At 44.0% G+C, this 23,551-nt stretch overlaps 1 protein-coding gene across 1 annotated transcript in view; it reads right to left on the bottom strand.

The window, feature by feature from the left end:
- Window positions 1-23,551, bottom strand: part of LOC103769462 (voltage-dependent T-type calcium channel subunit alpha-1G-like) — a gene marked incomplete at its 5' end in the record, with an annotated part of 54,240 nt that overhangs the window by 2,327 nt on the left and 28,362 nt on the right. The window contains 10 exons of the mRNA XM_008936659.1: window positions 2,231-2,400; window positions 5,015-5,204; window positions 11,601-11,741; window positions 14,052-14,396; window positions 15,370-15,491; window positions 15,567-15,645; window positions 15,931-16,001; window positions 17,189-17,322; window positions 18,399-18,508; window positions 20,934-21,085. Coding sequence (XP_008934907.1) covers window positions 2,231-2,400; window positions 5,015-5,204; window positions 11,601-11,741; window positions 14,052-14,396; window positions 15,370-15,491; window positions 15,567-15,645; window positions 15,931-16,001; window positions 17,189-17,322; window positions 18,399-18,508; window positions 20,934-21,085 — 1,514 coding nt within the window. The remainder of the gene's footprint in view (window positions 1-2,230; window positions 2,401-5,014; window positions 5,205-11,600; window positions 11,742-14,051; window positions 14,397-15,369; window positions 15,492-15,566; window positions 15,646-15,930; window positions 16,002-17,188; window positions 17,323-18,398; window positions 18,509-20,933; window positions 21,086-23,551) is intronic.

The raw sequence follows: 23,551 nt of genomic DNA on the forward strand, positions 1-23,551 counted from the left end.
GGTAGCTGTTAGCAGTAACTGTTTGAATTAATGTTTTACTGGTTTGTTTCAAAATAAAAGGACCCTCTGCCATCCCACTGGGGTGTACACCTGTAGTAGCCACCACATGGTGTGGGCTACACCTTGGATACATAGTCCTGGAACCAAAAAATCAATAGAGTTTTAATTTCAGGTGGAATTCCCCTGAAGAAAAGTGTTTGTGCAAGACACTGCCAAGGAGCACATTCCTCAGCAGGGAACTTCTCTCAAAGCATCCGATCCACTCATCTTCATCTGCAAGTGCATCACTCAGTGTCAGACTTCCCAGAGTCTAAACTGCACGTTACTGTGGGGACTGTGTCCACTCTCCAGTGTTCTGGCAGGAAAGGGAGGTTAAACACACAGGTTTTACTCATGGAGGAAAGTGCACGGACCAGGTATGTGGTGGACGAGATTTATCTATACACAAGTTTAGGAGAGGGGTCAAGGGGCAAGGGAAAGGAAAGCAAGAAAAGAAGAAAAGAAGGGGAAAAAAAAATCAGAATTACATGCAATATATGTAACAGAAGGAAAAATGGGTACCTCAAACCAAAACGCTTTGCTAGTTTGGGCTACTGTGATGTGCTAGTAATAAATTAGTGGTGGCAATAAAAGGAGCCAAGCAGAGAGCACCTGAGCAAGCAGAAGTGCCGGGAGTATAAAGGGAATTTTGCCCCTTTAAGGACTACACTTCACAGTGCCTGGCCATCTAGATTGCAATTAACAGTAATAGCAATGCTGCCCTGGTGCCAGGAACAACCTTACTGCTCCCTTTAGCCACATTGAGAGCTCCTTCCTGCTTGGGAACATGCCCAAGGCAACACCTCACCACCAACCTTCAGAGGCATCTGTCCAGCCCGCAGACCATAGCTGCTCATCGTCCCAAAGCCTTGTTCTCTCTGAAATGTCACTCCAAGAGCATGCTCATGTCACTGCATGAGCAGAGAGAGGAGGGAGGGGAATAAATTAACTTAAAGATGTGAGAAGGTTTAGAAAAAGAAGCCTTCAAAGATTAGGCTGAGGGAGATGGCTAACGTGGTAATTTATTCTAGCTAGATCAGCTCAAAAGGATGGGTCTGTTATTCATTAGAAAGGAAGAGAGAGTGGTTATGAACTGGAATCATGACATCAATTAGTTTCCCCATTAGCAGTGATTGGGGTAGCTGGCTAGCCCTGTGCAAACGAATACATGCTAGGAATTTCTTATGTCAATTCAGTATTACAGACTAATGTAATTGTTAACCTTGGTACTTCACATTCATTTTTAGAGCTTAATGAATCAACTGTCTAATTTGTCAATGTTGATTAAAAGATGAAAGAAATGTGAATATTTTCATGCAGGAAAGAAATTGCTTTTGAAAAAATAGAACTGATGTATATAAAATCAGGCATGAAACTACTGAAGACAGCAGAGTTTGGGAATCAGACATGCCTCTGGTCCTGGTCCAGCTGCACAATGAAATATGCTCAAAAATGTGAGAGCGAAGCACCGGTTTAAGTATTTTACTAAAAAAAGATAAATTTAAACTTATGCTTCCAATCAAGCAGAGTGGAATCTTTGATTAGATCTCTTAGATCTTTGGTTCAATCAAGATTTAAATCAATGCCTGGCAAAACCCAGAGATAAAACCAGTTGCAAAATAGAATGTGTTCTGTTTTGCAGATATTCAGACTTTTCAAAAGCACACAGGAGATTCAAAAGACCTCAGTTTTCAATTCTCACTGTAAAACCAGTATGCTTTCCATGATGGTTTTGCAGACGAGATATGCAGCTTCCTTTAAACAGTTTTCCCCTCTTGAGAAACCAGAGGAGGAGCCAGAGGAAGGGTGGCCTGGGATGGAGCCTGTAGTCCCTGTATACTTTCAAGCACTGAGAGAATCACAGCAGTTGATAATTAGTTCCTGAACCCCAATGAGTCCCTGGGGAACATTTGGCTGCATTTTTGAAGAGGACTGAAAAAAAATAAAGTGCTAACAATGTGGAGAACATTCAGGCATGCTGCCAAAGGAGATGATACTCATCACACACATTCTTTGGAGACTCCTGGATGGCTTTCAGATCAAAATCCATCAACCTTTTTGTTATTTCTCTAGGAGAATTACAGTTCTCCAGAGGTTTCTCTGTGAATCCCTCCTTGAATTTAAAGCATGGATAACCTGGAAACACGTTAATGTAAAGCCTCAGCAGGTTCATGGTCCTAAGTCTGCTTACCTGTCTACGGAGCAGCCTTTCAGCAGAAGGAGAGTGCACCTGCTGGGAAACCTGGGGCTTGCTTTCCCTCACCAAATAGTCATGTGCTCTTACGTAGTGGAAATGGTCTTTTGGAATTTGCAGGAGAGAGCTGGTGTCCGCCGGCTGCGACTGCACCGATGCCTTTGAACCTTGCAAGAGGGAGAATAGACAGAAATGTGACATGTTCGTCTGGGGACTGCATCCCAATCTCAGTGGCCTTTCAGAGAAAACTGCTCCGTTGCACCTTGGACCAGACAGGTATGGCAAAAATGAGATTTTTGCTCTGAATTCGGGAATTGGCTATCCGTGACTGGGGAAGAACTCCCACCTGCTACTAAATAATTCCAAAACCGTCTATTATTTCATTTTTCTTGGCATTTTCTCCTGATACAATGGGGACTAGCTCCTGCTAAGAACAGAAGATTATGAACTTGCAGCTCATCTGGATTGGCAATTTCTACATCCCTGCTTTAGGGCAAATAACTTTGCAGGCAACCACACATCCTAGCACAAGGATCTGACTCTGAAGAACTCTAGAGAAGGGTTCCTGCATACATGAGTGTGGAGACCCACTGGTGGGATCTCAAAACCAGCATGCACACTGGAAATTAAGCAAATTGGAATGGGAGCTGGCAGCTTTCAAGGGAAGTTTTACAAAGCATCCCAGGAGAAGGAACTACATACTCTCCAGCCTCTTTCTGACCCTTTGTGGTTGCTGGCTACTTCTTCTAAAAGGTCTGAAACTCTGCGTGCTCTCCCCCTTCCCCCTGCCCGGCTCAACATTTTTCAAAACAATTCATTTAACCTGGACGGCATCCCAGAGAATCTCATTTGTCCTGGAATCTTTCCCAGAACAACAGCCCCATTAGGAAGGAGTATTCAAACAAATGCCTCCTGCAAGTGCCAGTGTTTCTGACAACAAAACCTTTCTCAGCTTGAAATATTATGGCTTAGTTGTGGTGATTTATTAGGGGTGCCTGGCACCTTTTGCTATCTTCAGAGCACTTTATAATATTACAAACTGTAAACAGGTAGGGGTGACTTCCTCCACCCTGAAAAGCAGTGACATTGTAGGTGGAACAGGACAATGATGCATATGCCAAGATTTAGGCACCTTACCTTTGGTCTGCTTTAAGACAATTGAAATTTCACCAGCAGGAGAAAGACACAAAAGGTTTAATTCCTTAATGTGGTTATGAATAAGACGTTGGCTTTACCTTTCCAAAATCCTCCTACCTCTCAGTGGAATGGCTTTTCATGTGGATTTACAAGGGTGCAATGCCTACCCTCAAAAAGCCAGGGCTGTCAGAAGGGGCTATTCACCTCTCCAAGCTGGGAACTTGGAATTGAAATCTCAAAGTAAGAAAGAGCTCAGAAATTACCCACTTTTTGGTCAAGCTGACATAGTTTTTGTTCAAAACAGGACAAATGCATTAGAGTTAAGGGTAAAAAACTAAGCTCCTTCTGGAAACTCCCTCTGTAGCAAATGGCAATCTTTTGCATTGTCTGGTATTATAATTCTGTGGAATTTCTTGGCTGTTACAGAGAACCATAAATTTGGGCTCCACTGAAGGTAATGGGAGTTTTGCTGTTGATTTAGTAGGATTTGCCCAGGATTTTAGCTGCAACTTTCGCATTACATGTAAACAGGTTCTTCAAAGGACAACTATTGACCTTGAAAATTTTGCATTATGGCAGTGATTTTTCACAACTCCAGATTCATCTTCCTCCGTTGTGTCCACATTCATTTTGTGCCGTTCAACAGTTGCTATTCATCCAAATTCTTATTACTATGTAAATTTCAACATCTTATTTCTAATCTGTTTAAATCTCCTACCATTCTGAACAGTGCTGAAATTATGTTCTGCTTAGAGGCTTTCAAATGACAATGCTTGTAAAAACTTCTCTCTCTTATCTGTGACAAATATCTAAAATGATGGCACGTACAGAAGAATTAAAGACAGCTACATTCACTTTCCAGCAGAAGGTAACCCTTAGCAGACAGAGTAAATGAAAGCACATTGATAAGCACTGGGAAGTAGCTGGAAGTACAGGCACATAGGTGCAGTTGGAGAGAGAGCCCGTGGTATCTGCAATACACCATATCTAAGAAAATTTCTGAATTTAGCTCTGAGGAATATATCCCAACCATGCACACTGGGATGAGCAATTCTACACTCTCTCATTTTCCCATTTATCTCACACTGAGATCTCTCTCAATTCAGCACATTTATGTTAATTTTACAGGCGTTTAGAGACACCATTTCCCTGTCTTTCACAGATGTTCCCATATAGAGCTTCCCAAACCTGCTAGAATAGGTACTGCTACCAAAAAAAAAAATTAAAATAAATAAATAAATTAAAAAAAAAATCAGACATGAGGAAAGATTTTTCTGCTGGGATTTTTGCACTGGGGCCATGGCTAGCTCAGGTGAGACAGATGGAGCCCAGGCTCTATGGACTGTAACACTCAGGAGTTAATGAGGCAAGGGGACAATCAGCGTTGAGCCAGACCAACTGCTCACTGTCACATTGCCAAAAAGTTCCAGGGAAAGGCCCTATCTTTAACCGCCCAGACTTTGCAAGCTGTGGAGGGTCTTTGCAAGTTGGGAAGGGACTTTGCTAAGCCATTCCACAGGTCTGGGCACCAACACCTCGCTGGAAAACAACAGGAGTTTGCTGCCTCCTACTGAATAGCTCGGGAAATCCCAGCTATTGCTGTACTGGGAAATCCTGCTGTTCTCCCAGCTGACAGAGGTGTACCTGACTGGGACTTGTGGTGTGCCGGATTCCTCTCGCCCAGGGAGGCAGGGCAGGGGCTGGAGTACGGTGGCTGGAACATGTAGCTGTCGTTTGGCAGGGAGTGGGTGCGCCCCACCGAAGGCTTTCTCACACTCAGCAAGTCCTTGCTGGGAGACAGGGTCAGCGTGTCATCTCTGGAGCGGAGATCAGCCTACAGGGAAAAAAACAGTGAGGCAGGAAGAGGTGATGGGGTGGGAAGAGGAGAAGTGCCCAGAGAGGCTAGCGACAGCCAGTGCAATCAGCATGGCACGATGGGCATGCACATCGTCAGGACGTACAACTTGCACAAATGGATCTACCAGGAAGCTACACTCCTCCTTTTGTATTGTCAATAAATTGTCACACAGCATGAACCACGGAAACAGAGGAAGCAACACTGTAGTAATAAACCATGACTATTTCAGGGATATGCAAAGAAGGCATCATGCCTCAAGGCCAGCAAAGGTCACATGCTTTGCATAACTTTGATCCTCTGCGGTTACACTAAAGCTCCTTCTATGTGCCCTCATCAGCAAGTCCTACTTCTACGAAGGTGTCCTCTTGTGACAATAAAAGAAGAAAAAAAAAACAAATAGAAAAACTGGTTTACAGAAAATAGTCTCTATTCTGACTCCCAGCACAATTTTATTGGTTTTTCTTCTTACATAATGAATAACTAAACCCATTTTATTGAAAGGGTTATCTAAACCTACTGCTTCAGGGTTAAAGCCATTCTCTAATTAGAAGGGATCGAATGCAAGCGAGGGTTATTGTATATATGTTGACTGTGGAGTTTTTACAGCCAAAGAGTCTTTTGAAATGGGCACCACCAGAGGCAATATCAAATAGGGTGGATTGAGGTCTGATTTTATAAGGAAATATCTCCATCCCAGAAGCATTCTTGGGTGTTGGACAGTGCTAGCAAAAACTGAAGAAAAGTCAGCTTCCCTGGATGTTTCTAATGAAAGAATGATTTTGTCTTTAAAAGGTCTCCATTGAAAAACACTGAAATAAGATGTGACACTGTAGTCTGATACAGTATATTGCTGATCATTTTTTGAAAACTTTAAATCTTGTTGTCTGACAAATCTTCCTTTCACTCGATACATTACAGGTTTTCTGAAATCAACACTGAGGGTTTTTTCCAAGTTTTATCCTTCAGTCATAAAAACAAAATTTCACTATGGCATTTTGTCTGCACAAGAAACATGATGAGATTAAAAGGAATTTACACAAAAGGGGAAGAAAAAAAAAGGTGGGGTGGGGGAATAGGGGGGAAAAAAAGAAAAAAACAGGAAGACCACTGTAAATTTAATGAAGGAAACAGATCTGCACTGTCATGCAGCACTAGCTTCAGTCCTTGGGAACCTGCCGAATTGGATATAGCCTGGATACAGCCTAGATAAGAGAGACTGCAGTCTCCTGATATAGCTCAAAGGAGGAGAGCAAAACCTGTGCTGGTAAAGCTGAGACTTGGGGGTTGAGAACCTCTCTGTTCCTCCCTGCATTCCCCTTCCCAAACAGTGTGTTTATGCTATTTAGCTTTCATATTATTTAGCTTAATGCAGAAAAGATGGCTTGAAACCTGAGATTTCAAATTCAAAACCATTTGGATCTGAACACAAGAATTTGGGTTCGAGATCCGTTCCAAACCCAATCTTTAACAAACCTTTAGGTTCATTGACAGGATCCAATACCACAGTGGGGCTTGTTTCCACTTTTTTGATCATCTCAGGGGAAATCTCATGAGTGAACTTCATGAAAACCGTTTAAAATTGCTGCAAAATGATCTTCCAAGTCCAGCTCAGAAACAGAGCAGTGGGAGCACATGACTTTTTGGTTCACTGGTAGTTTTGAAAAACATGTTGTTTTGGCTTGACTGAAAATCACATCTGAGTTTTTCATGAAAAAAAAAAAAAAAAAAAATCCCAACCCAAATCTATTTTGAGCCAAACAAAACATTCTGAGATCCTTTTCAACTAAAGCTGTGTCTAAATGAAGTGTAAAAATACTGCTTTTAGAAAAGATCTCATAGTTTTCAGGAGTTTGGGAAGTGGTTTGACCAAAACGCTTTGTTGGTATTGACAGGAGTTCACAGAATGCTTTCCACAACCTGGTTTTGCTTTTATTTTTTGCAGAGAAAATAATATCTCTTGGCTGTTACACCCTTGAGACTTTGCTGTGCTGACAAGGTTGGTCTAATCTGATTCAAAAGTCAAAGGACTCTCTCCTCAGTCCAGCTCTCCAGACTAACTTTGAAACAAAAAAACCCATACAAAATGTTAAACATAGTTTACAAAATCTTTTGCACGTGACGCCATGAAGCATGATGGGAAATATTGTCACGGTTTAAGAGATGTTTCCCAAATAAGTGCTAATTAAGATGACAGTCTACTAGAATGGTAGGAAATTTATCAACAACACAAACAACCAAAGGCAGATACATGAACAACAACAAAGGGAACAAGAATGATCCAAAAATGTTGGAAAAGGAGCTATGTCTGTTGTACAGCAGAAAAAAAGCACTTGACCGCTACACAGCTAAAAATGTCTAATGTTTCAAAGAGGAGATGGTTAAGGCAGGGTTCAAAATACTGGTTATTTCATCGAAAAAGACACAGAATAGTCCAAACTGTTTGTTTGTTTGTTTGTTTGTTTCTTTTTTCTCCAGCCAGATGACTGCTAGTAAGGGTTCACAAAACAAGCAGCATTTCAGAGGGATCCCCATCTGATATTTGTAAAATAAACAGTCTGGCACCAATCAGGCAAAAAGCCTTGTGGTGCCTGTCTTCATAAAGACAAAAATCCATTACAAACCAAGGAGCTGTAGATGACCCCTCAGCAGAGGACACATGAGTCATTAGCTCATGGGTGTCTCTTCCATGCAGCATCACTGACTTTTTTTTTGAGAAAAAAAAAATTTTTAGAAAAAATTGAGGAAGAAACTTCAACCTTGATGCTTTCCAAAGCATTTTTTACTATTGAATTTACTTGTAGAAAACACTTTGTTTTTACATAAGATGCCAAAGGAAAAATAGAAATAAATACTTGTTCCTTGCAAGGAGCCAAGTTTGTGGACAAGAGTGGTAACAACCCAGGACCTAATGGCATTAAGGACAACGTCCTGTTCAGGGGAAGGGTTGGTGCTATTTGGAAATGGGCTTGAACTGGAAATGCCATTAGGCAGGTGCAGAGTGGTGCAGACAGTATTTCGAACCCTGTAAACATCAGACTATACAGCGACCAGTGTATGTACATTGCTTTCCAGAGCATTAAGTAAGAGTGTGTTAATATCATCAGGAAAAGAGTCATCCGTCAGAGCTAAGGACCAGGACTTTTCTGAGAGAATATCTGACGTCAGAGACAGAGCCTCCATCTCAGCTAGAGGGATCTAAAGGGAGAGATGATTAAGCATAAGAAACCAGGACACAAATCTTTTGGAAAAGAAAAAAAAATATTATCATAATCTAAATACTTCTAGACACTAAAGCAATATCCCTTCAGTGGGAGAAGCTACATCATGCACATTGTTACCAGGGACAGAACATTAAAGAAATTAAATATAACAAAGAAATGAAAAAGAGAGTGGGACATTGATACTTAAGTTCTTACCAATGATATGGGAGGGAGTTTAAAACTATACACTAATGCTAGCATTGTATCTTGCTATCCTCTTGTCTAGATAAAGACGAAAAAGTAACATTATTTTCATACTAGAGATATTTATCCTCTCGGCTATGATCAAATACAGGAGACTTCAAGATCTTCTGACTTCTCTGAAGTTGTTCCTACCCAATAACCATGCTGTTTGCTTGGCCTCTGAGACAATCCAGTCAACTCCACAAAGATTCCCTAGCACCAAAACCATTTTGCAAGTGGGGTATGGATTGTGCCTTTCCCTGCACTCTGGGGAGGGTACAGGGGCCTCCCCTCCACCAGAGGCAGCTGAGACTATCATTAACTTCCTAATGACTAAACAGGGACAGGGAAAGACTTAAGGCTTGATTTGGGTCAGCCAACACCTTCCTGGTGCCTTCAACAGGTCTTGGTCTGCTAAAGAGCCTCCAGTGCCTGGGTAAGCACCAGTAACTGTCCTGTGAAAAGAGCTGCATGCATCTTTGAGCCCACAGGTGCCACCCCAGCCCTGGCCCCAAGAGCCTTGCCTGGCTCTGAGCGAATCCGAGCTGGGAACAGGCCCCAACACTGCACCCATGAGTCTTGCATCAATGCAGCCCCACTGGAGGCATTCAATAGATCAATAAAAATCTTTATCAAAATACTGATGATGCTTTGTCCCTAGACACAGAGCTTTTTTTATAAGAAATGTGAAACATCACTCCAGTTTTTGGAGAGAAATAGGTAAAAGGGGACTGCAGCCTCTCCCCCAGAGCAGCATTCGTGCTGCCAGGCACTGCAAAGAGGGATCTTTGCCCTGGATGCAGGCTCAGCCCTCACCAGATCCCCATCCTGGGTATGTGTCTGAGGCTGGTGTCCATGGCACTGGGGACAGAATTTCATCAGGTAACCTGCAGACCTGGCACATGTTTGCAGGAGCCTCCTGGCCTGGACAAATCCCAGGTGCTTCCTTTTCATTTGTCACTCTGCATTTTCCCTCCCTATCTTGCATGCTTGAAAAGCCCTTCAACAGCAATGTACCTTCCAAGAGAAACCACAGGGGCCCAGACCTGTTGCGTTTAAGTTGTCAAAGGGCTGTATTTTCTCACTCTTAGAAATGGCATCAGTGGGGTGAAATAAACCCAGTGATGAGTGAACACGGAGAGGCTCAAACCTCCAGCTGAGATAAGTAAGAGGCTCGGGCTCCTCTCATCTAACCCTGGGTTTGATAACTCCTCTAACACAGCGTCCTCTGGCACAGGATGAGAGAGATGCTTCAGAGGAGCTCCTGATTTCACATCAGGCTCCCCAAAAAAGCATCCTGACCAGGGCTGCCAGCACAAGGACAGTGATCCCCAACAGGGACCCTCCAGCTGGAGCCCAGGCACGTGGGGAAAGGCTGTGCTAGAGCACGGTGGAGCTGCTCTGCTGGGAGCTGCTATTAATCAGGTTGCTTTCAGCAAGTCCCAGTGCTGCTTTAAATTCCTAACTTGCCTGAGAACATGACAAATGGTGTGAACAGAAAAGCCAAAATGTAAACAAAACGTCACCCCCTCTTCAGCCTCCCCACTCCTAAAATCGAGTTTGAAGCCATCAAAACATTTTGTTGGAAACATTCAACTGATTTATACAGGTTTTAATTACAGGGTGTGTGGGGGGAAGAATAAAATAGCTTAAATTTTAAAAGGAAAAAAAAGCCATTGCAAACTGGAATGCTATATTTTTTCATTACAAAAATGTCAAAACAAACCCTTTTTCCTTTTTTTTTTTTTTTTTGTCTTTTTCTGCTGCAGCAGCACTTTCTGGTGAAAAATGTTGTGACAAAAAATTTCCAACCAGCAGCTCTCGCTGTTTCATACTGACCCTCTGCCTTCCCTGCCAAAGCTACTGTCTCTATTTCTCCAGCAGTTCTTGGAGGCAGCCACTTCCTATAGCTTAAGAGATCTCAATCTGGGAAGCGATACGCAGCAATCAGAGGGAGACACGTTACCCTGCTACAGAAAGATCTGCAGTAGGATTTCATTTTACCTAAGCTTGTTCCTTTCCTCTAATGAACCACTGAGATGGATAATTTACAGTGTCGGTGAGCTCATAAATAACCACACTGATTTAACAAGAAAACTTCTGCTATTTTTAGCCAAAAAGGGGGAAAAAAATAATAATCAAGAAATAGGGAATTTGCTCAATTCCAACTGCAGGAAAAAATAGGTGTGCTTGAATTATTATTACGGTCACTGCTGTGATTTAGGGAAAATATTAACTCTAAAGAATAACACGCTTGAGAAAATAGGTATTTTATTCTAAGAAGTAAATTAACTAATTTTGAACAAGTATTAAAGCCCCTGTTTGAGAAAGCACTGGAGCACATGGTTACCTAAGTACATCATTAAGGGCTGCCTCGCCTTCTAAATTCACTTTAGGTCTGAGATGAGGATCTAGTTTACAATGACCCACTTGCAAGAAGCCTCTTTAGGAAGATCATTGAAAACTGGATTTTCATGCAGTGTAAGCGGGTACAAAGTGTAGAGACCATTTTCTGATCCTCAGCAGCTCAGGCTTTGCCCTGGGAGGCCTCCCGCTGTACTCCAGGCTCTGCAGATGTGTCCTAACACTGCTACAGAGCCTGGTTAAGAGCAAGAAGCCAAATACAAGAACCCCACTGAAGGAAGATGGGATTTTGTACATTTTCCCTACAACACTCATGACCAGTAAATCCCAATAAAAAACTTCTTACTGTGTTGAAGTGGGAAACTCAGAGCCCATACTTTTCCTCTTGCATTGATATACTACACCATAAACCAAGATATTAAGTCAACTCCCACAGAAAAAGCCAAAATTATTTACGATTCAAAATGCCTATGACTACATTACATAAAGAACTTTAACTCTCTATTAAAGGTCTCTGTCAAATTGAGTTTGGATGGAGACTTTGCAGGAAATTAGGAATATTAACCTGGTTCTCAGAGTTGTAATATTCGGGAGCTGGGAGGGCATAATGATGGCACACAGAGCCTGACAGGTTGTCCATCAGCTTCAGCTCTCCTTCCAGAGATTCCTGGATCAGCAGTGATATGGTATCAAACAAGTGCCTTTCCTAGGAGGGGTGGTGTGTAGCATGCAGAAAGAGAGAGCGAGACAAAAGAGAGGAACAAAGCGAGGGACAAAGACAGATAGAAAAAAGGACAGTGGATAAAACCCAACAAACAAATGGGAAAAAATAAAAAAGCAAAAAAAAAGCAGAATAGAAGGGGAAGGGGGAAAGACAGAAATGTTCAGGTAGAATAGCAGTAACAGAAACAACGGGACAGGAGAGGAGAGAGAACAGTGCAGTAATATCACGGTGAGCAGTGACAGCTTTCTCAGACATTCCTAGAGACGGACGCTGGTGGCCCCAGGACTGTGGTGCTCCTGCTCAGGGACCTCCTTGGGGACAATTCTCACTCTCAGCAAACACAGTCCTGGGATCCGAGCTGTATAACGGGGCTGGTATAGCGGCATCTTGCTACTTGGTGCTGTGAACTTGTACAGGACACTACTGCTGTCAGGTTTCTATACCCGTTGTCCACGTTTTTCAGCAAGAGGACCTCATACTTGACACCTAAATCCATATCCAGAGGGCACATAAATTAAAATAACCTGACTTGAAGAGAAGCTGAGCATCCTGTCCATGAAAGCTGCAGATGACCAGGATGGACACATGTCAGTTCACTAATTCATGTGCCAGACATGGGTTGAGGTGCCTCAGCTGTCCTGGCCAACTTCAAACTGGCTGGCCACAGCCCAGACAACCAGAGGTTATACAGATCAGAGTCTGGCTTTCAGAGGCAGCATCGGAGCAATTTAAGGGTTGCACCTTTCATGTAGGGAATGCCTACTACGAACAATGAAATGAGGACTCTTGTTACAGTCAAACAGCACACACTGCAAAACTCCTGGGGAACTGGCAGGCAGGAGAGCATGCTGACCATGTGTCCTTGCAGGGTGGTGTCCTGGGAATTGTATTCCTCTGCTATCACGCCCAAGCATCAGATTTGTCCTGAAGATTTTGGCTGGGAGAATAAGTAGAATAAAATATCCCAAAGGTTTTTGAGGTTTTTGTTTGAGTAAAAGGCCAAGAAACACACTCTGGACATTATGACTAAAATAAGCCCTTCCCAAAGCCACCTTCAGAGAGGGCAGGTGTAAAAGACTCAAGAGCTGAGGGGATCTCCCCCCACTGATCTGTCTTGCAATTTCTTTCTTTGGCAGTGTGAGGACTGATACAGGACAACAGTGCTGAGAAGTTTGCCAGTACTCTGTTTAACATGTACAACAGTTGGGACATGTTGTTTCTTCCTAGAGGACGTAATGAGTCTGGATTTCCCCATATTGCCTTGAATTCCTTTATCCTGTGCCAAAAAGCAGCTTTGGACTCCATCTCAGACATCAGTGACTCCTAATGGCACCAGAAATTTCCAGTAGCTTAAGAACAGAAACAAAGCTTAAGAAGGGATTTATTCTTTTTCACCCTTGGACTAAAGATCATAAATGAGTTTTTCATGCATTAGAATACTCATTAGTCCACCCCAGGCAGAAGCCAAGATAGGCTGTTGTGAAATCATGATGTAATAAAAGCTAATGAGGTCTGTGTAGAGTTTAACCCAATTTGCAATCAGCTAAGACTAAAAAAAGGCTGGACCGTTTTTCTTGCATAATTCCAGTTCAATTCCCTCCCAAAGGATGTGTCTGGGTCATGACCTCACCTCTCACATTCCTCAAGCTGAGTCTTCATCCAGAAGCTCTGCTTTAGAGGGAATTGTTGCAGCCTGGAGCAGCTACCACATCACAGCCCTGCTCCAGCACTGCTCCTGCTGGTGGGAGTTCTGCCACCAGTCCTGGTGAGCTCAGGTTTGAGTCCCCTCTGAATTATTCTGTTGTTAAAATAGTCTTTTCTTACAAGCTTGACTGTGGGGATGGATTTTAAATTGAGGTTACCTAAAACAAATGTAATACTTAAGCAAAGATTAGCCAAGTTTTATTCCTCTTTTATATTACGGCTCATGGTTTGAGTTAGAAAAGCAAACATGTTACGCTCATGATTTTGGTAACACAAAGGACCTAGCCCAAACTCTCGGGCAGAGTAAATTTGGAGCTAGCTCTGAACTTGGTGGCTTGGGCACATCTCCAGAACAAATTGCAGAGCTTTTTACCTCCGAACAGATGCGTCAAGGTGGTCTGGAGACCTGCCAAGGGTCTCCTCCCTGGAGCATCAGTTCCCACACCACTCAACGGTCAGTCAGCAGATAGTGAGGAATACAAGCCCTGGGCGTAGGGTACAACCACTCCTTCATTACCAACTCGTGCATGTCTTCCCCTAGCAAATAGGCAGGTCAAGCCCTCTTCACCCTCCAACCCAGATTCTCACCATAGGGTAAAATAATGAGAGCTGAGAATCCACCTTGATTTGCATGGGATTGGCATATCCTCGGGGGCTCTCAGGTCTCTCTCCACCAGCGCTGCCTGTCCACGCAAAGATGTCCGAGGGGCTTTGTTGGCCGGGGGTGATTGTTTTCATTTCCATCTCCAGTTCCGCTTCGAGCTCTGCCTCCTCCTTGGCCTCCTTGTTGCTCTCCTCCAGGTGCTTCATGAGCACGGCGATCACCACGTTCACCAGGACAAACTGGGCCGTCAGCACGAAGGAGACGAAGTAGATGGGTGAAATGACGGTGTTGTAGCAGGTGGACTCCTGGTCACAGTCTCTCAGTGTGTCCTGAAAATGGGAAATGATGGAAGGATGTGAAGAGGTTCCAGCAAGGACTTCAGTCTGCCTTCTGGTCATCTGGCTACAAAGGGTTCTCCTTTCATGAAGGGAACTGAGAAGACTGGGCAAATTTCACATGTAGAACGGCAAAATACTTGCCAATAAAACCTTACATTTCTGTGTTAGTCACCACAAGCAGGCTCAGAGGAGATCTCACTCTCCGGAGTCTGTGACAGCAGACATCAACACCCTGCTGCTCCTAAAGTAAAGGCTGTTTTACTGGGTTAGAGACCAAATACATGGGAGTATGGTTGATGGATCCAGGGCAAAGCAGGGTTCAGCTGCACCCATTGGCTACCCCATGGCTGCTGGGCTTGCAGACATTCTTTTCCTCAAGTTCACACACCTGTCAAGGTGACTTGGGCCACCTAACACTCACCATGGGCTATGAGTGGGCAGAGAAGTGATTTCTTTGGACTAGCTAGCACCCTGTGTATTCAGACTGAATTTCTTCATAATAGCATGCCTTTAGGGCTGTCCCCTAAGAGACTCTCTCTCTCAGAAACCTGGGTTTTCCCAGGGAAAAAAACCAAAAACCCAAACCAAAACCACAACACAGAGTAATATCATCAGCAATAACAATAACTGGAGATTTTCAAGGAAAAAAAATTAACACTAATGCACGTTACTGAGCTGAACTCATGTTTTACTTGAGAGATGAGTCCCTTTATTTTTAACCCCTTCTTCTTAAGTTGCTCCCTTAGGTTAAGAAAGGGACTGTATGGAGTGTGCCAAGAGGCTGCAACCACAGGGAACACACTGTTGGGAGGAGGGAGCAGAACTGGAGACTTTGCCCAGCACACGACATGTCGTGTCACTGCAGGACATGTGTCCTCCTGGGCATGGTTACCAGGCTGGAGCAGGGTGGATGGCTTCTAACTAAGCAATTACAAGCAATACTCTTTTTCCCTGGGTCTCTTACCTTCATTATCCCATTCCAGTTGTCTCCCGTGGATACTCGGAAGAGAGTCAGAAAGGCCATCCCGAAGTTCCGGAAGGTGGCGTGTCGCCCCAGCCCCTCGCAGGGGTGCGTGTCGTCGCACTCTGCGGGAGCAAGCAGAGCAGTGAGCCCCCCACTCACACCCTGCTCCCCCCCGCCACCGGCACGGCAGGACTCACCGAGATCTCCAAACAGCTCCACTCCAAGAGCTGCAAATATGAAAAACAACAACATGAAGAGAAGACCCAGATTCCCCACCTGGAAAGAGAAAAAGAAATGGGGGGGAAAAAAAAACAAACACAAAAAAAAGAACATTCATTGATTTTTTTGTTCCAGACCTGTTTCTTGCTGTATTCTTTAATCCAAAACTTAAATTGCTTCAGGGGAAAAATGACCTCAATGTGAGGACTGTATCTCAGACTGTGCTTCGGAAGGGAAATGTGATTCTCTAATGACAGTAAAGATAAAATGATTAGCATTCCTCTGCAGTAGGAAATTAGCTCTGGGACAGAGAAGATCTGGTTTGATATGGCAGTGGGTTACCTGCGGCAGTGCTTGCATCACGGTGTCCAACAAGGCTCTCATGCCTACAGCCATCTTCAGCAACTTCAACACTGTGGAAAACACGGTCGTAATACGGTAACGGCAGCGTTAGCACGGAGACACAAACTCAGTCCCTCTCCCAGGAGCCACAGATTACAGGAAGAGAGATGTGAAATCATGTCAAGCGTTCTCCATTAGCTGCTCTAGTCTCTGGCCTTTTTACATCACTCCTGGTTGCTTGGATACTATCAAAATCCCGTGAATAGCAGCATCACCTATCCTGAGACTGGGAGAAAGTGTTATCATTCTGCCTGGCAGTTCCTTTCCCCACTCTGTCTGTGTTGGCCCCATCTCCTCCTTCATCTGGTTATCATGAGCAGTTACTTTCCCAGCCCTGGGGCTACTTTCCCACTTCCATAGGCTACCCACTTTCATACATGATTCACTGAGGAACTGATTTACACATCTCTTCCAGAAAGTTGCTTTTCCAATTGGAGAGCGCATGTATTTTTAATTCTGAAAGGGATCCAATGCACAGGAAAAAATGTCTTTTTCCCCCTTTGAGACAGCAGCATCTAATTTCTCCTCCAGTTCCTCTGCTCAGATGAGGGCTGCAGTCGGAGCAATTATGCCTCGGAGCTCAGCATTGCTCTTCAGGATGGCCTGTGAGTACTTTATTAAGGGCCTGAAAACTCACATTTTACATCTTCATCTTTTGGCCCTGAGACCTCCCTGTTCTGAAAAACCCGGGCCCTGAAGTAGCTGCCTTCCCAGCTCGGGTCCGTGTCATGACAAGGCTGAGGGGACAGCTGGATGCAGAGTGACAAGGCATGCTTTGCCACCAAGCGGTGAGATCTAAAGTCCCAGAGGAAATTAAATTTATTAGATGCTTGTCTTTTAAAGCCAACGTACTCAAGCTTGTGTTCTCTAATCCCCTTTAGAGATGACTTTGATTTGACTGGCATATTTTCTCCAGGTATGTCTCTGGGAGTTACAGCCACAGCTATTTCTCTTTTATTTCTAAGCTCTCAGCCTTCAAGTCCTCTTAAGACAGAAACACATGGTCAGCTGGCTCAGCTTTTTGGCTCCTCACAAGTATTTTCCCCCATTGTTCTTTTATTTGTTTACAGCCTGTGGATGGCAGAACTATGCACATCACGATGGGGATGTGCCCCAGAACCGTTTCCCAACACTTAACTCTCTCCAGGAGGGGACCCTGCACCTCAAACACAAGCCAGTTGTGCTTTATTCGTCTCACCTCGAGCAATCCTGAGAACCCTCATGATTCGGATAATAGTGGGGTTAATTGGTAGCGAAGCGTTCACCTCGATCTCTTCCAAAGTGATGCCCATGATAGACAGCAGCACGATTGCCAGATCTAATTGGTTCCATCTGGAGACAACACAAAATGAAGTTTAACATCTACTAAGAAGCTGGCAAGGGGAGGTAGCTTGTTTCACAAGAATTCCAGTCATTTCAATGGTTCCAGCACTCAAATGAATCTGCAGCATTTTTCTGAGGGTATTATACAAAAGCAGTCATGTTATGAATTCATTATAACTAATGCATCTCATTAGAAAATCAGCCAATTCCAAAGATACTCTTGACTGAGGGGAAACAGAAACAAAAGCTGGGCAGTTTTTCTACCCAGAGGCTGCAGACCTCAGGGGACACACCATGGGATCTGTCCAGCAACTTCTAGACATGACACTTGTGGACCTCAGTGTGAGACCTGCCTCAGAAAGAACCGGACCCCATGTCCAGTCCTTGCAACAAAAACCATGCTAGGCAAAGGAGAGACCCTAAGGATTCGTGCTGGGTCAGAGAGAGGTTTAATCCCAGCACGGCCACCCAAAAAGTGGGGAGAGGGCTGGGACCATGCCTGGGCTGCTGAAGGGCTCGTGTCAAGTCCTGCTCAGTGCCAGTGCTCTTGGTGTTAACATTGAAAGAGGCAAAAATGAGAGAAGAAAGTTTCACCAAGGACATAAAATCTGTATTTGGGAGGTAAGAGAGTGAAAATCTAGAAAAAGAAGCAATTTCATCTGCTGCTCAGCTGCATCTGCTGCTTAAAAAGAGCTCCCTCTTCTCTTTCATTTCCATTCAGGACCAGATTCTCTCTCTTGGCATAGATTTTGTCACTTCACCAGGTCCCCTTGATTATACGGACATGCAACTGGTGTGAGAAGAAAACCAGCTGCTTGGTGTAAGACTCACTCCTATTTTGTCCATTCCGAAAGGCAAAAGTGGTGCAATCACGCTTCTTGGCGTGCAAAATCAATCCTTTCTCCAACTCACATCCCAAGTCTCCACCTACCCAGGTTTCAATCAGTCACACCAAAAAAAACCTGTTCACAAGTGTCAGACTGACATCACCGGGCAGAGCATCAGGGTCCAGGATGCTGAACTTGGGCAGCTGTCTCCAGAAACCTGCTGCTCCCCTCCAGTCAGGAGGGAGCTTTTGTTGTTACCTGTCTTGGAAGAAGCGACGAAACCCAAAGGCGATCAGCTTGAAAACAGACTCCAGGACAAAGATAACGGTGAAGATGTAATTGCAAATCTTCAAGGCTTCATCAAGAACCTGGGATGTGGACACAGGACTGGGGTTAGAGGTTGGGTCTGCTGAGGAGCTTTGCTGCCCACAAACCTACCCTCCTCTTCTCTCACCAGTTACTCATTTTTAACCTACAAAGAAAAGGCTTCAACTGTGGGCTCTCTCCAATGACAAATGTCCCAGGGAAAAGTCCCAGTACTTCAGGAGTGCAGAGACTCCATTTCTGTCTGGCCCCAACGCAGCTGATATAACTCACAGGAGGGGCTGACATAAGCCCAAGGCACAGCTCAAAGCCTATGGCACTAACACAGCCCCAGCTGGGATCACTTGGGCAAGGGGGAAGAGCTGCTGCATTTGCAGGCGTCAGCAGTGCAAAACCCCTCCTGCTTTGGGCAGAAAGCTGAATTTCATCCCACTTGCTGGTTTGTGCACTGCTGCAAGAGCCGTGGGCTGGCTGGGTCAGTGCAAGTGCTGGCCAAATGGCTTCATTGTGACAGTCTGTCATGTACTCCTCACCTTGAGCTGTTGGCAAGGAGCAGGGGAGAGGGATGACATGCCAGCAGGAGCGACCGCCTCGTGTTTTCCTATGCCCACCCTTCCCTCTGCAGAAGTCAGAGCCTGGCCATTGATTACAGGTGCCTCCTGGCTGGGGCAAATTTTGCACAGTCAGGCACTAAGCCAAAGGTGATTTCATCCCAAAAGTCCTGCTCTTGAAGGAGCAGAACCGTGGTAGCAGCATCCTGCATGGCCTCTTGAAGTAGCGTGCACTGGATCTGTCACTGCTGGCAAATGGGATGGTAATGACTGTGTCCAGGGCACTGTTAGGGAGCACAGGAGCTGGCAACAGAGTGCTCTCCAACCAAAACCAAGACAGGGTCATCTCTGAGTGGAAGAAATCATAGCAGAAGGGGTTTAAGCCATGCACTCTGCCCTCATACCACGCTTCAAGCATCCAAGAATGAAAATCGCTTCACCTTCCCCAGAAGTACAAGCCCAGACACCAAAAGAAGCTGTGGCTCTGAAAAAACTCCCCTGTCATACTGCAGGGGACCCTGGCTCTGCCAGCAAATGAGCATATTTATTTGGCAAAACCAGATTTTGCCCAGTAGCTCTTGCTCTAACCACCTCTATGCACACTGCAGCCCTTCCTCTTGATGGGCAGTTGCAGCATCTCCAGCTGGGGTCTCACCCCCAGGGCATCCCACCAAAAACCCCTTTCAGCACCAACATGCCAAGAAATCCTCAGTTTGGACAGAAAGCTCTCTGGTACTTTAGCCTTTTAAGTACCTGCAGGCTCACCAGCCATCAGCCACCCAAACCAGGGCAACTTCAGGGCCCTGATTCAGCAAGACTCCCAAGCACGTGCACGGCTCTACCCGTGCTGTCATCTCAGCACAGCCCAAGCTTGGTGTTATTACCCAGATGCTGCATACCAGAGGCTTAGAGACAAAATGTTATTTTCCTAAAGAAAATGAAAAACAAAAGCCTACCCAACAGTTTTATAATGCAAGAGAAAATGCAGCTGCAAGACAACTGCGGTAAGACGCACGCCCTAGAGCAATTCCAAGAGGGGCTCCTTAGCCAACAGCCTTTTTCATCACCAGATGACTGCATCATCCAATGAGCCTTCCAGAGTATTTAAAGGTGACCTGAACAGAAACAATAAATTGGGCTCATGCCCTTTCACTTTTTGGCTTCTTTATGATAGACCAGAGCATATTTTTTCCCCTTGCTTGCCTGTCTTAGTTGTTTGTTTGTTTTTTTTTTTTATATTAAGTATTCAAGTCCTGTCTAGTCTTAAAGGATATTTCCTCCTATTGTGTGTTATATTTATTCATTCTGAAAGTGGCTAATAAAAATAAGTACAAGTTACATGGCAAAGGCAGCTAAATCCATTTCATTCTTATGCACAAGAGACTTGACATCCCAGGACAGGCTGATTTAATTTTCAGAGTATGACAAAGACTTAGGAACTTAACGCACTAATATATTAAAATGTATCTGGAAGACCAGCATGGAATCCAATGCCTGTGAAAATCAGGCCCTATGGGACATTGGGGATTTAGGAGAAACTTTGCAAAAAGAAATATTTCACAAATTTTTCTATTCTTTTTCAGTTGTCTCCTTTATTTGGTGGGAAACTGAAGTCAAAGGGAAGATTTCAATGATGATCTGAAACTTAAGTCAAAGGGAAGACTTCAGTGATGGTCTCATCTAGCAAACCAAACCAATCTGCTCCCATCTTCATTTTCAAAGCAGTCCATTTGCACTTAAAAGCCATGGCTGGAGCTGGAAGGCAGCTATAGGATGGGTACAGTCCATAAGGCAAATGAACAGGCCAGGCAAGGTGAACGGCAGCTCCAAGGCCTAATGGCAAAACGGGCCTTAACTCTGCCCATCAGCACATGGCTGAGCGTGTCCCCCCCACTCTTCCCCCTCTCTGCCCCAGTACCTTGGGCTGCTGGTAGTGCTCCATGGCCATGGTGATCACGTTGAGGCCGATCACTCCAGTGATGAACAAATCCAGGTAGTGGCTGGTGCACATCTGGTGGATCAGGAGGCGGAAGCGGGAGTAATCCGAATAGTAGGGCTTACACTGTGCTTCTGCAGCGGGGAGGAGAGCGGAGAGGCATGTCAAGTCATTTCTCTGCCTCTTTCTGAAGTCAATGCATCCTCACTCTCCAACTCCAAAAGTGATAAATTCTAGGCCAATTACAGCAACATGCTGTCTTTTTTATTTCCTTTTTTTTCTCGCTGGCATGTTCCCATTTTTAATACACAGCAGGGCTCCCGTCATCTTACATCCATTAAACATCTCCAGTGGGACATGCACTATACTCAGCCTTATGGCATCAGGGATGAGGTGAGCTGGGATTATTGTGCTGCTAAATAATTTTTTCCCCTGTAGGGAATTGTCTGTTTGTTTGCTTGTTTGTTTGTTTGTTTGTTTCTGCTGATCTTAAAATTCCCCAGAGTATCTGAAAAAATTAATGGTCAGATGCTGGGGACAGATTTTTCTAACAATGGCTTAAAAATACAGGCCGTTGAGTTAGTGGTGGTCTTTGGAAGGGAATTAATTCAGACATATTATGTTCTTTGCAATAAACTGCAGAGAGAACAAAATTCGAGACTTTGGCTGTCAGAGCCCTGAAAAATGGTCCATAAAAACACCAAGGAAAACTGATCAGTCAGCCTTAGCGATTAGAAAATAATGATCCTCCATTTAGACAAGATTATCAAAGTACAGATTTCACTGTTGAGCTCATCCCCATGTTCGGCGGCCTCAGGGGTGACACATGCTCTTTAGACCCCGAGTGCTCCTACAGATAAACTCATTTACTCACCTAATCTCTAACGAGGAAATGCCAAGGCTGAGTATATAATTCAGTACAATTTTCAAGGAGGCATTATAATGCAGATTGAAGTGGAAAGGACTGTCTTGAATATGTCAGAGTATAATATTACTCTCATAATTAGATGATCAACTGGTTATGAAAATTATTGAGCTGTAAGAATTACACGGCTTGATATTTAGTGCTGCTGAGCAAATGTACAGTTTGATACATTATTCCAAGCAAAAAGCTGGGCAGAACGAAGCCACGAAGCACAGGTTTGGGGTGCCCTTGGGGAAAATTAATTTTAGAAGATTAAATTTTGCCTGGAAATAGAATTCACTTTGTCAATAGCGAATGACATTGCAATCAAACCCATAGATTTAATGGTTTCATGTGCTCCCTGCTTCATAACATATCCTGAAAAATCAGAGTTTTGATTTTTCCATAGAGACAGACCTTTCCCTTACAGCCCAGGGACCAGAGAGACAAATCCCTCAGCAGTTTTATTCTGTAGCGGTTTGGAATGCCCAAAATTCTGCTTCAGTGTCATCAAATGAAAGGCAGCATTAATACTCACTTTCTGATCCGCAGTCTGCTTTAGGTGATCTGTACCTGAGTCCTAATGCACAATATCAATGAAAAGGTCTATAAAATGAATTTTCATGTTGAATCTATTGAGTGCTTACAAAAAAGCCAACTGGTAGCTGCTGACTCACTTATAAGACTTTGTCAGATATCTCAGAATCTGCATAAATCTCCATAAAGTCAAGATATCTCGATCGCATTATGCTAAATTATGAGTAGCAAATTAACTAAAATGTTTGAATACAATTAGGTTAGGAATAGGACCTATTTTTATGAACCAACTTATCATCTCAGAAAGAAACACCATCGTAATTGGATCACTTCTTCTACATTTACGTATAATTCACGTTCAGAAAGAAAAATGTCAGTGTTTCTGCCTTCTCTTGCAATGGATTTACTTATGAATAATTACACTGGAATTCAAATTTTCTTCCTAGCTGTGATTGACAGGTAATTCCAAATCCTACAGAATAGCACCGACGCTGTTAGAACAGAGAGAGAATTTAGAAAGAGGTTGTAAAATGTCTCCTGTGCAGGGCTCCTGCACCTGGATTAGCTGGTGCATGACCTTATAAGCAGGGCTGTTAATTGTTCATATACCTGCAAAGGCTTCTGCCCCTTCACACCCCCCTGTCCCAAACCCCAAAGCTCTTTTTCACCTTTCCCAGCACACGCCCCTTGGTTTCTAAAGCCAAACATCTTCGGGTGCTGCTCTTGCAGATGCCCTTGCAGATGCTAAAAGTTAATATTAGTAAATGTTTCATCCCTCCTGGTTAACTTAGTTAAGAGGGGATTTGTCAGCCCTGTTTATGAATCATGCCACCACTTGCTGCCCTGGCCATGCGGATTAGTGCAATACAGATCTCACCACGAGATGAACCACACACGAGCCAGCATGCTGTCCGAGGACCAGAGGTAAACACTGACTGTGTCTAGGTGGGCAGGGGACTTTCTGAACAGATAAATCATTTTCTTGCTATTGAACAAATCCCATTTATTTAAGCCTGCAGAGAATTTGGATGTTGCTCATGTGTAATTGTCCCTGTGCAAAGCCCGTGCCCCCTACCACACAGTGTCATTTCTAATTATTGCAGTAAAGATCCAAACAATACCAACATCTTGGGAAATACAGACATCTGTTAAACTCCAG

This window comes from Merops nubicus, unplaced genomic scaffold (assembly GCF_000691845.1).
Source record: "Merops nubicus isolate BGI_N331 unplaced genomic scaffold, ASM69184v1 scaffold25783, whole genome shotgun sequence".
NCBI classification, from domain to species: domain Eukaryota; kingdom Metazoa; phylum Chordata; class Aves; order Coraciiformes; family Meropidae; genus Merops; species Merops nubicus.